This window comes from Panthera onca, chromosome B1 (genome assembly GCF_046562875.1).
Source record: "Panthera onca isolate mPanOnc1 chromosome B1, mPanOnc1 haplotype 2, whole genome shotgun sequence".
Lineage (NCBI taxonomy): Eukaryota > Metazoa > Chordata > Mammalia > Carnivora > Felidae > Panthera > Panthera onca.
Window position 1 is genome coordinate 45,327,553 of NC_138342.1, and position 16,076 is coordinate 45,343,628.

General features: G+C 37.9%; 1 protein-coding gene across 4 annotated transcripts in view; it reads left to right on the forward strand.

Annotated features, from left to right (window-relative positions):
- Window positions 1-15,617, forward strand: part of SPMAP2L (sperm microtubule associated protein 2 like) — a 55,650-nt gene extending 40,033 nt beyond the window's left edge. For 3 of the 4 annotated variants that reach the window (XM_060655739.3, XM_060655741.3, XM_060655742.3), the window contains 4 exons: window positions 4,481-4,595; window positions 11,305-11,436; window positions 13,847-14,022; window positions 15,275-15,617. In XM_060655739.3, the coding sequence (XP_060511722.1) occupies window positions 4,481-4,595; window positions 11,305-11,436; window positions 13,847-14,022; window positions 15,275-15,389 (538 nt within the window). In that variant the 3' untranslated portion in view covers window positions 15,390-15,617. Of the gene's footprint in view, window positions 1-4,480; window positions 4,596-11,304; window positions 11,437-13,846; window positions 14,023-15,248 lie in introns of all 4 variants that reach the window. The other variant, XM_060655740.3, reaches the window with a different exon arrangement.
- The last annotated feature ends 459 nt before the right edge of the window (window positions 15,618-16,076 follow it).

A 16,076-nucleotide genomic window follows, 5' to 3' on the forward strand; every position in this document is an offset into this window, starting at 1 on the left:
TCTTTATATCTTCTTCAATTTCCTTCATAAGCTTTCTGTAGTTTTCAACATACAGATCTTTTACATCTTTGGTTAGATTTATTCCTAGGTATTTTATGCTTCTGGGTGCAATTGTGAATGGGATCAGTTTCTTTATTTGTCTTTCTGTTGCTTCATTGTTAGTGTATAAGAATGCAACTGATTTCTGTACATTGATTTTGTATCCTGCGACTTTGCTGAATTCATGTATCAGTTCTAGCAGACTTTTGGTGGAGTCTATCGGATTTTCCATGTATAATATCACGTCATCTGCAAAAAGTGAAAGCTTGACTTCATCTTTGCCAATTTTGATGCCTCTGATTTCCTTTTGTTGTCTGATTGCTGATGCTAGAACTTCCAACACTATGTTAAACAACAGCGGTGAGAGTGGACATACCTGTCGTGTTCCTAATCTCAGGGGGAAAGCTCTCAGTTTTTCTCCATTGAGGATGATATTAGCTGTGGGCTTTTCATAAATGGCTTTTATGATGTTTAAGTATGTTCCTTCTATCCTGACTTTCTCGAGGGTTTTTATTAAGAAAGGATGCTGTATTTTGCCAAATGCTTTTTCTGTGTCTATTGACAGGATCATATGGTTCTTTTCTTTTATTAATGTGATGTATCACATTGATTGATTTGTGAATGTTGAACCAGCCCTGCAGCCCAGGAATGAATCCCACTTGATCATGGTGAATAATTCTTTTTATATGCTGTTGAATTCGATTTGCTAGTATCTTATTGAGAATTTTTGCATCCATATGCATCAGGGATATTGGCCTGTAGTTCTCTTTTTTTGCAGGGTCTCTGTCTGGTTTAGGAATCAAAGTAATGCTGGCTTCATAGAATGAGTCTGGAAGTTTTCCTTCCCTTTCTATTTTTTAAAACAGCTTGAGAAGAATAGGTATTATCTCAGCTTTACATGTCTGGTAGAATTCCCCAGGGAAGCCATCTGGTCCTGGACTCTTATTCGTTGGGAGATTTTTGATAACTGATTCAATTTCTTTGCTGGTTATGGGTCTGTTCAAGGTTTCTATTTCTTCCTAAACAGTTTTGGAAGTGTGTGGGTGCTTAGGAATTTGTCCATTTCTTCCAGGTTGTCCAGTTTGTTGGCATATAATCTTTCATAGTATTCCCTGATAATTGCTTGTATTTCTGAGGGAATGGTTGTAATAAATCCAATTTCATTCATGATTTTATCTATTTGGGTCATCTCCCTTTTCTTTTTGAGAAGCCTGGCTAGAGGTTTATCAATTTTGTTTATTTCTTCAAAAAACAACTCTTGGTTTCATTGATCTGCTCTACAGTTTTTTTAAGATTCTATATTATTTATTTCTGCTCTGATCTTTATTATTTCTCTTCTTCTGCTGGGTTTGGGGTGTCTTTGCTGTTCTGATTCTATTTCCTTTAGGTGTGCTGTTAGATTTTGTATTTGGGATTTTGCTTGTTTCTTGAGATAGACCTGGATTGCAATTTATTTTCCTCTCAGGACTGCATTCGCTGCATCCCAAAGCATTTGGATTGTTGTATTTTCATCTTCACTTGTTTCCATATATTTTTAAATTTCTTCTCTAATTGCCTGGTTGACCCATTCATTCTTTAGTAGGATGCTGTTTAACCTCCATGCTTTTAGAGGTTTTCCAGACTTTTTCCTGTGGTTGATTTCAAGTTTCATAGCATTGTGATCTGAAAGTGTTCATGGTATGATCTCAATTCTTTTATACTTATGAAAGGTTGTTTTGTGATCCAGTATGTGATCTATTTTGGAGAATGTTCCATGTGCATTCAAGAAGAAAGTATATTCTGTTGCTTTGGGATACAGAGTTCTAAATATATCTGTCAAGTCCATCTGATCCAATGTATCATTCAGGGCCCTTGTTTCTTTATTGATTTTGTGTTTAGATGAGCTATCCATTGCCCATAGGGTATTTATTGCTTTAATCCTTGGTATTAAAGTCCCCTGCAATTACCACATTCTTGTCAATAAGGTTGCTTATGTTTGTGATTAATTGTTTTATATATTTGGGCGCATAGACATTTATAATTGTTAGCTCTTCCTGATGGATAGACCCTGTAATTATTATATAACTCCCTTCTTCATCTCTTGTTACAGCCTTTAATTTAAAGTCTAGTTTGTCTGATATAAGTATGGCTACTCCAGCTTTCTTTTGACTTCCAGTAGCATGATAGATAGTTCTCCATCCCCTCACTTTCAATCTGAAGATGTCCTCAGGTCTAAAATGAGTCTCTTGTAGACAGCAAATAGATGGGTCTTGTGTTTTTATTCATTCTGATACCCTGTGTCTTTTGGTTGGAGCATTTAGTCCATTTACATTCAGTGTTATTATAGACAGATATGGGTTTAGAGTCATTGTGATGTCTGTAGGTTTCATGCTTGTAGTGATGTCTCTGGTACTTTGTGGTCCTTGCAACATTTCACTCACAGAATCCCCCTTAGGATCTCTTGTAGGGCTGGTTTAGTGGTGATGAATTCCTTCAGTTTTTGTTTGTTTGGGAAGACCTTTATCTCTCCTTCTATTCTGAATGGCAGACTTGCTGGATAAAGAATTCTCAGCTGCATATTTTTCTGTTCATCATATTGAAGATTTCCTGCCATTCCTTTCTGGCCTGCCAAGTTTCAGTAGATAGATCTGCCACTAGTCTTATGGGTCTCCCTTTATAAGTTAGAGTGTGTTTATCCTAGCTGCTTTCAGGATTTTCCCTTTATCCTTGTATTTTTCCAGTTTCACTATGATGTGTGTCATACAGAAGATAAATTCAAGCTATGCCTGAAGGGAGTTCTCTGTGCCTCTTGGATTTCAATGCCTTTTTCCTTCCCCAGATCAGGGAAGTTCTCAACTATTATTTGTTCAAGTACACCTTCAGCCCCTTTCTCTCTCTCTTTCTCTTCTGGAATTCCTATTATACAAATATTGTTCCGTTTGATTGCATCACTTAGTTCTCTAATTCTCCCCTCATACTCCTGGATTTTTTTTATCTCTCTTTTTCTCACCTTCCTCTTTTTCCATAATTTTATCTTCTAATTCACCTATTCTCTCCTCTGCCTCTTTAATCCGAGCTGTGGTCACCTCCATTTTATTTTGCACCTCATTTATAGCATTTTTTAGTTCCTCATGACTGTTTCTTAGTCCCTTGATCTCTGTAGCAATAGATTCTCTGCTGTCCTCTATACTTTTTTTCAAGCCCAGCAATTAATTTTATGACTGTTATTCTAAATTCTTGTTCTGTTATATGGCTTAAATCGTTTTTGACCAATTCGTTAGCTGTCACTACTTCCTGGAGTTTCTTTTGAGGATATTTCTTCCATTTCATCATTTTGGGTAGTCCCTGGAGTGGCGCGGAACTGCAGGGCACTTCCCCTGTGCTGTCTGGAGTAACTTGTGTTGGTGGGCAGGGCTGCAGTCAGACCTGATGTTTGTCCCCAGCCCACTGCTGGGGCCACAGTCAGACTGGTGTGTACCTTATCTCACCCTCTCCCAGGGGCAGGACTCACTGTGGAGTGGTGTGGCCCCTGTCTGGGCTACTTGCACACTACCAGGCTTGTGGTGCTGCTTTGGTGGGATCTGGAGTATTAGCTAAGGTGGATCCACAGGGTGCACAGGGTGGGAGGGGCAGGCTTAGCTTGCTTTGCTGTCAGTGGTCCCCTGCGGGAGGGGCCCTGCAGCACCAGGAGGGAGGCAGACCCGTCAGAGGGATGGATCCACAGAAGCATAGCGTTGTGTGTTTGTGCAGTGCAAGCAAGTTTGGTGACAGAAACTGGTTCCCTTTGGGATTTCTGCTGGGGGATGGGAGAGGGAGATGACTCTGGCTGAGCTGAGCTATGTCTTCCAGGGCTCAACAACTCTCTCTCCCAGTGTCCTCTCACCCTCCCACTCTCCGAGCAGAGCTGTTGACTTTTAACATTCCAGATGTTAAGTCCCGCTGGCTGTCAGAACTCACAGAGTCTGGCCCCTCCGCTTTTGCAAGCCAGACTCCAGGGCTCTGCCTTGCCCAGCGGGCTGCACTCCACCGCCCCGGCTCCCTCCTGCCAGTCCATATAGCACACACTGCCTCTCCGCCCTTCCTACCCTCTTCCATGGGCCTCTTGTCTACGCTTGGCTCTGCAGAGTCCGTTCTGCTCAAGTGAAAAAATCAGAATACCTTACTCAGGGAAAGCATTGTTTCATGATAATTTTGTTTTGGATATACACCACACACACACACACACAGATTTACATATACTGTATCACAGTATAAAATGCACTTCTTACTGTGGCTCATAGTACAAATATTTTTAGAAAACACCAATCTGATATTAAAAAAAAACCCAACTATGATTATGGGAAAAGAAGTTTTTAAGATAGAAACAATATATATAATTGATCAGAGGTTGATTATAGCAATGAAAAAATGCAGTTATTTTTCCTCCAATGATTATAATATTTCATGTTCCACTTGTATATAGGCCCTACAGTGATTACTTAACAAGAAGTTCTCGTCAAATCTCTGATCCTTCACCCCGTTTATTACAACTGTCAATAGCCAAAGCCACAAATCCTAACTATGTTCCTCCAAAAAAGGTAAGTGGGTCCATGTGAAAGAAACAGTTCCTGATTGATTTTGCAACATGTAACGTGTTTATAACTGTAGCATGCTGTCCTCTTATTTCTGGGTGTATCTTCCTTTTTCCCCTGTTTATGTTTCCCTCTCATCAAATGAACTTTTCTTACTATCTCTATGCCTAATTTATCAGCCAAGATTTAATCAGAGAAGCAGAACAGCTATGCAGAATTTAAGCAATTGTGGAAGCTGATAGAGAAGTCTATGGAAGGCTGTTTAGGCAGTTGGAACTTGGGTCTTGTTAATACACCCAGAAGCAATGAGAGATAGCAAGTGTAGGCCAGCAGTTACTTGGAAAGTATCTACTTCAGGGCAACCCAATACAAGTTCTTCAGGCAGGGGGAATCTGACCTCCTCAGGCAGGAGAGAAAGGGCTGATTGTATTCATAAGAAAGGCTCAGCCGTATTTAGGGGTCCCCATCTTCATTGGAATCTGCTCATATATTCCCATTCCAATTTTCAAGGTCCCGCTCCTTCTCAATCATTGCTTTAACCTGAACATAGGAGACCAGACAAATTTGGTAATTCAATTTGCACTATAATTCACCCACTCCCAGAGTTAGATTTTGAGTTTGGTTTTCAGAATTTTCAGCCCTGTGACCATAGACTATAAGGATTTCTTTTATGGAAGTCACAGAAACTTTCTGGTCCTTTACCCAGACCTTAAGGTGGGAGCTTAAAAGCCTGAGCCAGTCATTTCTTAACACACTTTCTCCAGTGTACTTAGAAACAACCAGATAATCCCACTATACTTCTTTATTTTCTGGTAGCAGCTGCTTGGTCACCCGAAGTCTTGCTTTCTGTTTTGCCACTGCATGCTATGGACTACCAGGATTTTTTTTTTAACTTCTGGCAACAGAATCATGAATAACTTTAAATCCAAATACTCAAAAAACAAATTCCAAATAATCTAGAACCAATACAGAGAACCAATTCTTAAAGTTGAGATTTGGTTATTTGTTGCTTCATACCAAAGCACCCCCAAACTTAGTAGTGTAAAACAATAAGTATTTTATTACACTCAAGCATTTTATGAATTAGAAATCCCTCAGCTAGTATACCTCTAGTGGCTTGGGTGTCTGAAATGGTAGGGGGCTGAAAGTTCCTTTATACTTGTCTTAATCAGCTTGGGCTGCTATAACAAAATACCATAGACTGAATGGCTTAAAAGACATTTATTTCTCACAGTTCTGGAGACAGAGAAGTCCACGATCAAGGTGTAGCAGATTCTCTTCTTGCTGAAGGTCCTCTTCTTGGTTTGTAGACAGCCACCATCTTGCTGTGTACTCACATGACTTCTTTTTGTGTGCAAAGAGGAGTTCTTATCTCTCTTCTTATAAGGACACCAATCCCATTATGAGGGTTCTAACCTCATGACTTCATCTAAACATAATTACCTCCCAAAGGCCCCACCTCCCAATATTAACCCATTGGGGACTAGGACTTCAACATATGAATTTGAGAGGGACATAAACAGTCAGTCCATAACAACATCTGTGTGTGGTACCTCGGCTGATATGACTTAAATGCTAGACTCAGTTGGTAATATCCACAGGAGCACCTTCTTGTGGCCTCTCCGTATAGCTTAGACTTCTCTCAGCATAGCAGCTGTATTCTGATAAGGAATATTCTAAAATGGAATGTTTCAAGGGTGAGCATACCAAAAGAACCAGGTAGAACTGCATGATTTTTTGGGGCACCTGGGTGGCTCGGTCGGTTGGGCGTCCGACTTCGGCTCAGGTCATGATCTCACGGTCCATGAGTTCGGGCCCCGCGTCAGGCTCTGTGCTGACAGCTCAGAGCCTGGAGCCTGTTTCGGATTCTGTGTCTCCCTCTCTCTCTGACCCTCCCCCGTTCATGCTCTGTCTCTCTCTGTCTCAAAAATAAATAAATGTTAAAAAAATTAAAAAAAAAAAAAAAAAAAAAGAACTGCATGATTTTTTTTGAGTTGGCCTTGGTAGTCACATAATGTCACTACAGTCATATTCTTTTGATTTATGGAGTTACAAGTCTGGCCAGATTCAAGGGGGCAGGGACACAAACCCCAGCTCTCAGTGAGAGAAGAATAATTTCAAAGAATTTATAGCCACTTAAGAAAAGAACCTGCAAATCCAGTGATGTGAGTCTTTTGGTATCCTTGAGCATGGTTTTTGTATATAGAAAAGACTGTTCAGAGGTATGTTCTTGATTTAAATAATTAGTAGTCAATTTTTAAAACTTGGAAGTTAAAAATCTATTTCTTTTGGGATGACCGAGTGGCTCAGTAGGTTGAGCATCTGACTCTAGCTCAGGTCATAATCTCATGGTTCCTGAGTTCAAGCCCTGCATCAGGGTCTGTGCTGACAGCTTAGAGGCAGGAGCCTGCTTTGGATTCTGTGTCTCCCTCTCCCTCTGCCCCTTCCCCACTCACACTCTGTCTCTCTGTCTCTCGCTCTCTCAAAAATAAATAAACAGTAAAAAAATCTTTTTTCTTTCTCAGACTTTTAAATTTAATGCATAAGTTTTATTACTCTGTTTATAATTCCAGAAGTTTAACAATAACTTTTAAGAGTCCTGAATAATGTTTGATTTGGTTTCTAAACTTAATCAAATGCCTCCAAATAACTTAAATCATATTTATTAATATATTAAATTTGATTTATTTTGTAAGCCTTTTACTTCAGCCATCTACATTAACGAACAAAATCTCAAATATTAAATAACTATTTAAAAATCTACATTAAACTTATAAATATGGTGAACTTAAAGTTTTCAATGTTGTAAGAATGACATAAACTTAAGATTTCAATCTAATGTTATAACTCACATATATGCTTCAAGTTGCAGTTGTAAGGTGATCACTCTAAAAGGCCAAATTCTCTTAAACATGCACATGGTTTTGTTTTTTGTTTTTTGGTTTTTTTGTTTGTTTTTGGTTTTTTGTTTTGTAAGCTCTATGCCCAGTGTGAGACTTGAACTCATGACCCCAAGATCAAGACTCACATGCTCCACCAACTGAACTAGCCAGGAACCCCCATGTACATGCTTTTTAATTTTAATAATATACACATAGTTTTTGTTTCTATAATAATTTTTAATTTACTGAAAAGTTGCAAGAATTAACATTTTATTCCATTTGCTTAATCATTCTGTCTCCTCCATGTGGGGTGTGTGTGTGTGTGTGTATTTAGTTATTTCCCTGAATAATTTTTGAGAGTTACAGATATCATATAGTCATTTTCCTAAATACTTCAGTGTGTATTTCCCAAGAACAAGGACATCATCTTATGTAACCACTGGACTGTTATCAAAATGAGGAAGTTTAATTGATAAATATTGTATCCACTCCATAGTCCATGTCCAAATGTCAACAATTCTAGCGCATACTTATTCTTAGTACCAGGTATTATTACTTCTATGATTTTGTTTCTCTTAGCTTTTTTGCAGTTAATGCTGAACCTTCCCAGAGTTTAAAAATACACATGCCCAATAGGGCACCTGGGTGGCTCAGTTGGTTAAGCATTAGACTGCAGCTCAGCTCATGATCTCATGGTTCCTGAGTTGGAGCCCCATATCAGGCTTCATGCCAACAGTGTGGGCTCTACTTGGGATTCTCTCCCTCTCTCTCCCTCCCTACCCCTCTCCTGCTCACGTGTGTTCTCATACACACACACACACTCTCTCAAGATAAAAAACTTAAAAAAAAAAATACACATGCCCACAAAGGAAGCCAAGTTACTGTCACAGTTACCTGAGATTACTTGCCACCAGAGACTTTGGATGGATGAACTGTAAAAAATCTTTTTTCCCTTCTATGAATGTGTTACTGAGTCTCTTTTTTATGGTAACTTTGTCACTACAAACTTAAAAAGAGTGGGTTTCATAGCTCACTTAGTGCATATCCATCATTCTCTCTCTACTTGCAGATGTCTGCAGCTCCTACTTAAGACTAATCAAACTGTTTAGATTTTTAAAATCTTTGACTCTTGAGAGATTTTGGCTTTGAAGACTCCTATTTTATATTTAGCAGATATCTTTGAGTATTAAACACATGTACTCTGGATACCTCACATGACTTTGTCTGACTTGTCCTAATTTATGAAGTCATTCTATCAACATGTCTCCCCACCATTATTCTCAATCTGATTATTTTCTGAGAACAAAAATTTGAGAAGTAAAGTTACCAGATCAAGGGTATGAACATTTTTGAGGTGATTTATATATTATTCCAAAATGTGTTCCAACAAAAGTGATTTTGATTTACATAGCCAGTTGCATTATTTGGGCTGACTTTTGCAGTGCATTCTTGCCAACATTAGATATTATTTTACGAAATATTAGTTTTATAATAAAAATACTATCTCATTAATAAACACTTTCATTTCTTTGATTATTAACAAATTCAGTAATTCTCAACATTTATTTAACTATGTATTTTTCTTTTGTAAATTTGTCTATTCATGGCTTTTTATTTTTCTAGTGGTCTGCACATTTTGTATTGATTCATAACAGTTCTTTACATATTATAGATACTCTTCATTATATATGTATATATATAATATAATATAATATTGCTATATATATACACACACACACACATATATATACATATATATATATATGTATGTATATATATATATACATATATATATATGTATGTATATATATATATACATATATATATGTATGTATATATATATATATATATGTATGTATATATATATATATATATATATATATATATAAAAATTATTTTTTCCAGCATATATTTTGCAATTTTGGAGTTATAATTTACATAAAATGCATAGATCTTAAGTGTATAGTTTAATAAGATTTTAACAAATGTATATATCCATCCAATAATCACCTCAATCAAGATATAAAACATTATCCCAAAAAGTTTCCTCCTGACTATTTCTAGTCAATTCCACTCTACCCCCTGCCCTAGAGTCAACCACTTCCAAATTTCTATCACCATAGGTTAGTAGTATTTCTTATTCTTTGTAGGTTTATATAAGATTTATATTATTTCTTCTTAAATATTTGAAAGAAATTTACCGTCTAAGCAATCTGGGCTTAGCATCTGTATTCTCTGTAGGTTTGTACATCACTTATATTATTTTTTTGTCTTAAGTATTTGATAGAATTTACCATTGAAGCAATCCAGGCTCAGTGTCTGTACAATTCCATGAAGGGCTAATTAATCATTTACAATGAATAAAACTTTGCCTCCTATCAGGTTCTGGAAAAATCAGAGAAATATATGACAGCCACTGCTTTCAGTTAAGGCTTACAATTAAAAAGGAAATAAAACGATCACTTGTTAATCCAATTCATTAAACAAATATTTCTTAATTATATTATGTAAGACACAATAAGAATAATAAAACAGTTCCTTTCCTTAAAGTAAATTTCAATTTAGAAGAAACCATAGACCTATAGGTAAATAATTAAGATTATTTGATACTCATAAAAGAGAATAAATAAGGTATTGAGAGATACCAGAGGAAGAGTGGAAAAACCCAAGAAAAATACTCTTATCATGGAGTTGTACAGACAGATAGGACCTTAGGTTTCACTCCCAACTTTGCAACTTATTCACTATATAAGCTCAAATAAATTGCTGAACTTCATATAGAACTTTAGTTTCCCCATAAGTGAAATACAAATAAAAATTATATACCAGGTGAGATAAAAAATGAGTGAGTACATGTAAAACACTGTCAGCATTAGTATCATAAACGTCTTAACACAAAAAGGGATTTGGAACATATCTTGTTTATTATTTTTCTGCTCACAGTTAAAACCCTATTTTTATTGACTATATTCCTCTTAAAGTCTTGTGGTAAGTTTTGAGTTTGAATACTAGTCATTAAAATAGAAGACCATATAATTTGAACACATTTCCATAATTAAGATAGTGAGGAATGACTTGGGGGACTAGCTCAGCATTGTGTATGGAGAATGTGGTTCTGCCTTTCTTCTTCTTGGCTTTGGTTTCTTTTTCTTATCTGTTCCAATTAGAAGAGAGCCCCTTGAATTCACTTTAAGTGTGGGAATTTGTGATAATGTGAGTCCCAATTTCCAAAGGCCAAAAATAAGTTAAGAACAGGGGCTCCTGGGTGGCTTAGTCAGTTGAGCGTCCAACTCTTGGTTTCGGCTCAGGTCATGATCTCATGGTTTGTGAGTTTGAGCCCTGCCTTGGGCTCCATGCTGACAGTGCAAAGCCTGCTTGGGATTCTCTCTCTCCCTCTTTCTCTCTGCCCCTCCCCTGCTCGCTCTCTCTGTCTCTCTCAAAAAATAAATAAATAAGCTTAAGAAAATAGTTAAGAACAAAGCACAGCTCTCCCTCTTACAGTATTGTTACATGGTAGGCCTGAGCCTTCCCTCTTGGCTGAGTTTATCATTCCACAAATCAGCGTTACCATTTATCTCTTAGTTACCATGTAATGTTGCCATTCCCTCCCCATCTTTAGTTTAACAGCAAGTTCCTGAAAATCTGGGTTGGAATTCATACAACCTACTTTGAAAAAAATGGAAATTGATAATTTCATCTGTGGTCATGAGTTACTACAAGACTCTTATCCTTTCTGCTGGATTTGCTGAGAAGTCTGGTTCAGAGGCCAGATGTACTTTGTACCATGTTTATTATTTGATACTTACAGACACTATTTTATTTTTTTCCCCTAGATTGAAACCAAGATTGCAGCTTCTGCCCTGAGTGCTGTTGCAACTCCAAGAATTATAGACCTTGCCCATCCAAGGATCAAGATAGAGGGTCTGTGCTTTGAAAGAGAAAGATGTGAAATGCCCATCCGTCCTGTAAGCCACCACTTCCTTGGCATCCTTCACCTCACTTTCTGGTTGTTCCTAGGGTACTACTTTGCCACTACAGAGCATAGGCCAAAGTCATTGGGAAAGAGAATCTTTCAAGATTCTGGCATGAAGGAAGACCTAGCTGCAAGATATGTGGAGAGTCTGGGGAAAGAGGACGAAGAGCATGGGCTTTGGAATCAGTAAGAACTGGGTTCAAATTCTAGCCTCAACACTACTACTAGCTCTTTGATATTGTGGCAGTGTTCCTGAGCCTTATTTATTCATTCAAGTATTTGAATGCCTACTGTGTGCCAGCCATCATTCCCAGTGAACAAGATGGAGGGAGACAAAAAATAAACAGATAAGATAATGTCAGGTAGTGATAAGTGCTATGAAGACAATAAAATAGGAAATGATTGACTTTGGGTGAGAGTGGTGAATACGCTACTTTGCATATGGTAGTCAGGGAAAGCTCCTCGAAGGAAGGGATATTTGATCTGAAACTTGAATGAGTCAGCTAAGTGAAGGTCTGAGAGGAGAATATTCTAGTAAAGGGAAGAGCACATACCAAAGTCTTAAATTTGAGATGACCTTGAAGTTGGGTGGAACCAGGCGGGCAAGGAGATTATAAAGTTAACAGTTCTGGTGCGCCTGGGTGGCTCAGTCGGTTAAGCCTGCAACTTCGGCTCAGGTTATGATCTCGCAGTTCGTGGGTTCGAGCCCCACATGGGGGCTCTGTGCCGACAGCTCAAAGTCTGGAGCCTGCTTTGGATTCTGTGTCTCCCTCTCTCTCTGTCCCTCCCCTGTTTGCTCACTCTTGCTCTCTCAAAAAATGAATAAACATTTAGAAAAAAATTTAGTAAAAAATTTTTTTTAAATAAAGTTAACAGTTCCTACTTGGAGGGTGATGTGACTTGAAATAATAGATAAGGCATGGTGCTCGGAACAGAGGCTGGCACATTCAGTGGCTTCCCTCCCTCCTCCTCCTTGACACTCCCCTCCATTCATTGTAATGGCAACTTGGTGTCCAATTTCAGTTGAGTTTTCAATAAATATTTAAATCATGTTGCCAAGGAGGTTGGATACATTTTATTCTCTAAGAACCTGAGGATTTGATATGGAATTCTATTAGGAAAGAAATCTAGTCTAGAAATCAAAACCCCTCAGACAAGCATCTTGAGTTTGCTGACATGACTTCCTTGTGACCCTTGGGCAAATCACTTTACTTTCAGTTCTTTTGGTATATAAAATGGGAGTTACAGGTAACTTTCTTCAGTTGCTAGGATTGTTTGGGAGTTTATAAAAAATATTTTTAAAAAGTGATGCCCCTACAGATATCATACTTTTAGAACCCAAAATAAGTCTATACCAGTGCAACACAGTCCTTTCAGGGCAATTGAGTGGTGTTTGTTGTCCATCCTAATTCTTTTTAATGAGCACATAAGAGAGAGAATAGGAGCTATATGTCATCCTCCCAGTTTTACCAATTAAGCAACATAACAGAAAGGCAACCTGGCAGATGCAGTTTCAAAGTAAGACCAGAAGGAGTAGATCCATCTGTCAATCAACACATATTCAGCACTAGTTGTGTACTTATTCTAGCTTTTGGCAAACATTCAAGAAGCTTATATTCTAATGGGGAGACACAGACAATGAATATACCAACAAAGAGATAAGAGAGCTAAGTCAGGTGTTAGTAAGTGCTATAAAGAAGATTAAATAAGTGTACTGTAGAGGAGAGTTATTAGAAAGGTTCATGTATCTTGGATGGTGAGGGAAGATGTCCTTGAGAACATGATGTTTTAATCTAGAAGCTTGAATGATGAAGAAGCAGCCATGACAAGGTTGAGGAAGGAGGATTTCAAGTAGAAGAACTGGCAGGTGCAAAAATCCCAACGTGGAAAGAGCTGGGCCAGAGGGGCCTCATGTAACAAAGGTCACTGTGATCAAGGTGGGGAGAGGAAGGAGATGAGGTCAGAGGAATAGGGATAGCAGCCAGATCACATAGGGCCTTCGAGGCCACAGTAAGGAGTCTAAATGTTATTCATAGCAAAATGGGAAACCACTGGAAGGTGTTAAACCCTGAGAGTGACATAATCTGAGTGCGGCTTTAGAAAGTATGTATCTCATGGGGTTGTTATGATGATTGAGTGGGAATAATATAGGTGCCCTACTTAGAACACTGTGTGGCCCATGAAATGCACTCATTAAAATGCTCATTCTCTCCCTCAGTAATTGGTAGAAAAGGCTAGATCATACAGAGCAAGAATGGAAGCAGGGAGACCAGGAAGGAGTCTGCTGCTATAATCCAGGAGAGAACCTGTATCTGATGGTGACTCAGTTCGGGGCATAGCTGTAAAGAGAGGGAGATGTGAAAATTGAAATCTATTTTTGCATCTTTTTGCTTCTACTACAGATATCCCGTGCTGCCTTGCTAACCAAACCTAGCCCCCGAATAATAGCTCTAGCTGAGGCCAAGCCTCTTCATCAAGATTATCTACCTGTCCGTGATGCCCGTTGGCCAGTATCTTATGCTGCTATCCATTACAAAATATCTCCCAGAATTCAAGAACTAGCTAATCCAAATACAAGGTATGTCATTTTAAAAAAACTAAGATCGGGCAGGAAGGCTGGGGGTGCTAGGGAGAGGGAAAAATTGACCTAATAAGACCAATAAAAAGAATTGTAAGAATATAGGAAATTTTCAAAAACATCTCACTTGTTACATTAATTGTGACAAATCTGTGGTTTTACCACAAATCTAAGGCAACAGTTAAAGGGTTAGTGGACTAGTATTGAAATTTAGATCTAGGAAACAACTCTGTAAGTATGGATATGGGATTATTTATCTAACATATTGTTAAGTGAAGCAAGTTACAGAACAGAGCACGAAATATGTTACAGTTTGTGTAAGAAAATACACATATGCCATGTATTGGCTTGCAGGTGCCTATGACATCTCAGAAAAGTATGCAAGAAGCTAGTAACAATGGTTACTTGTGGGGGCCCAAGGTAAATGGGATAGGACAAAGATTTATTTTTTACTAAATAGGCTTTTATATTTTTCCATGTTTTGCATCATGTGACCTATTTGAAATAGATAAGAAAATACATTTAATAAAGAAGAAATTGCGTCTAATTCTTATTTACTTCCTAGAAGATTTCTTAATTTGCCTGAACCTCAGTTCATTTTGTTTCCTTCATGAGATAATACCTGACACCCCTTTTTAAGCATCATCAGGAAAACCTAGGAGAAACTGAAAAAGTCATAGAAGTCTTCAGCTTAGGGAACAGGAAATATGTTAATTCTTACATAACAAAATATTTTTAAATATTTATCAAATGTTTTGCCTTAAAAGAAATAAATTCCAACAACAATGAAATGAAGCTCATTTTCTGTTCATTGACAAAGGAAAGGGAAGAGTAAGATCAAGTCCTCAGGATTTACCCAAGTGGCAAAGTTATTATTTGGTGGTAAGGTGCTGAGGGTGGAAACTTCAAAAGTTTGATTTCTTCAAGTTCACCAGAGAACTGTTGGGCTGGTTTTAACATTGGCAAGTTACTGAAAAATTTTCAGAATTAACTTTCTGTGGAAAGAGCAAAGGCTTTGGAATCTGATAGATACATGAATCTGGATTTGACCACAGGTCATTTTTATAAGTTCCCTGAGCCTTCTTGTCCTTACCTGTACAGTGAGGGTTATGACACCTGTTTCGTGGGGTGCTTATGAAAATCAAAAATGCATAATATCATAGAGCCTAACACGTAGTGGATGGTTGAGAAATGTGAGTTCCATTTTCTGTTCATTTTTTTTTCAGGTTGCATTCTTTTTCCCCCATTTCAGGTCTCCTGTGCATATTATATATTACGATCCAAATGTCTTTAAAGTCAAGCCAGCTGCTCTGAAAACACAGTGTTCTCCGAGGATCCACGAGTTGGCAGAACCTCTTATGCGTTAAGCACAGAAAGCCACGTCAGTCGCACTGTAGTTATGTATCTAGAAAACATATTAGGTGACTTAGTTCCCATTTCTGATCCTGTCAGTTTGTATTCCCCATCCCCTCAAAAACCATGTGAGACCTCCAGAGAACACCACTGTGACCATCGATAGTAATTCCTGCTGTTACCTGTAATCATGTCTTTAGCCGGTTTGGGGACTTGAGCATGCAATAAAAGAGAAAATGAGAGCTTGCCTTATCCTTACTGTATCTCCTCACAAGCATCTTGGCTGTCTCATTGCTCTGACTGACCTGTAGAAACACTCCTCCTTGTATTTGCTGGGTTTGTTTTCCCTTTCCCGGAGAGATCTGTGTTCCCCAGCAGCTGATCTCTGCTCAGTCCCTTCTCTAATAAGTCCTGAGAATTGAAATAATTCTTTGTGTTGCTTTTCCAGTCTCCCCTCCTTACCCAAGAAATAACACTGAAATGGTGAAGCCTTTTGAGACAACTTGAAATGCTTTTTATAATCTGTAGATGAAATTTAGGGAATGGGTTACCTTAAATAATCACACTTGCACCAATCTCTGTTCATTCATGTCATTTATCATGAATGACAGAAAAAGCAAGGTATTTGGTAAGCATTGTAATTCTCTGTCAAATTTCATCTTCCCAGAGTTTTTAAAATTTAATTGTTTTATTCTATCCAT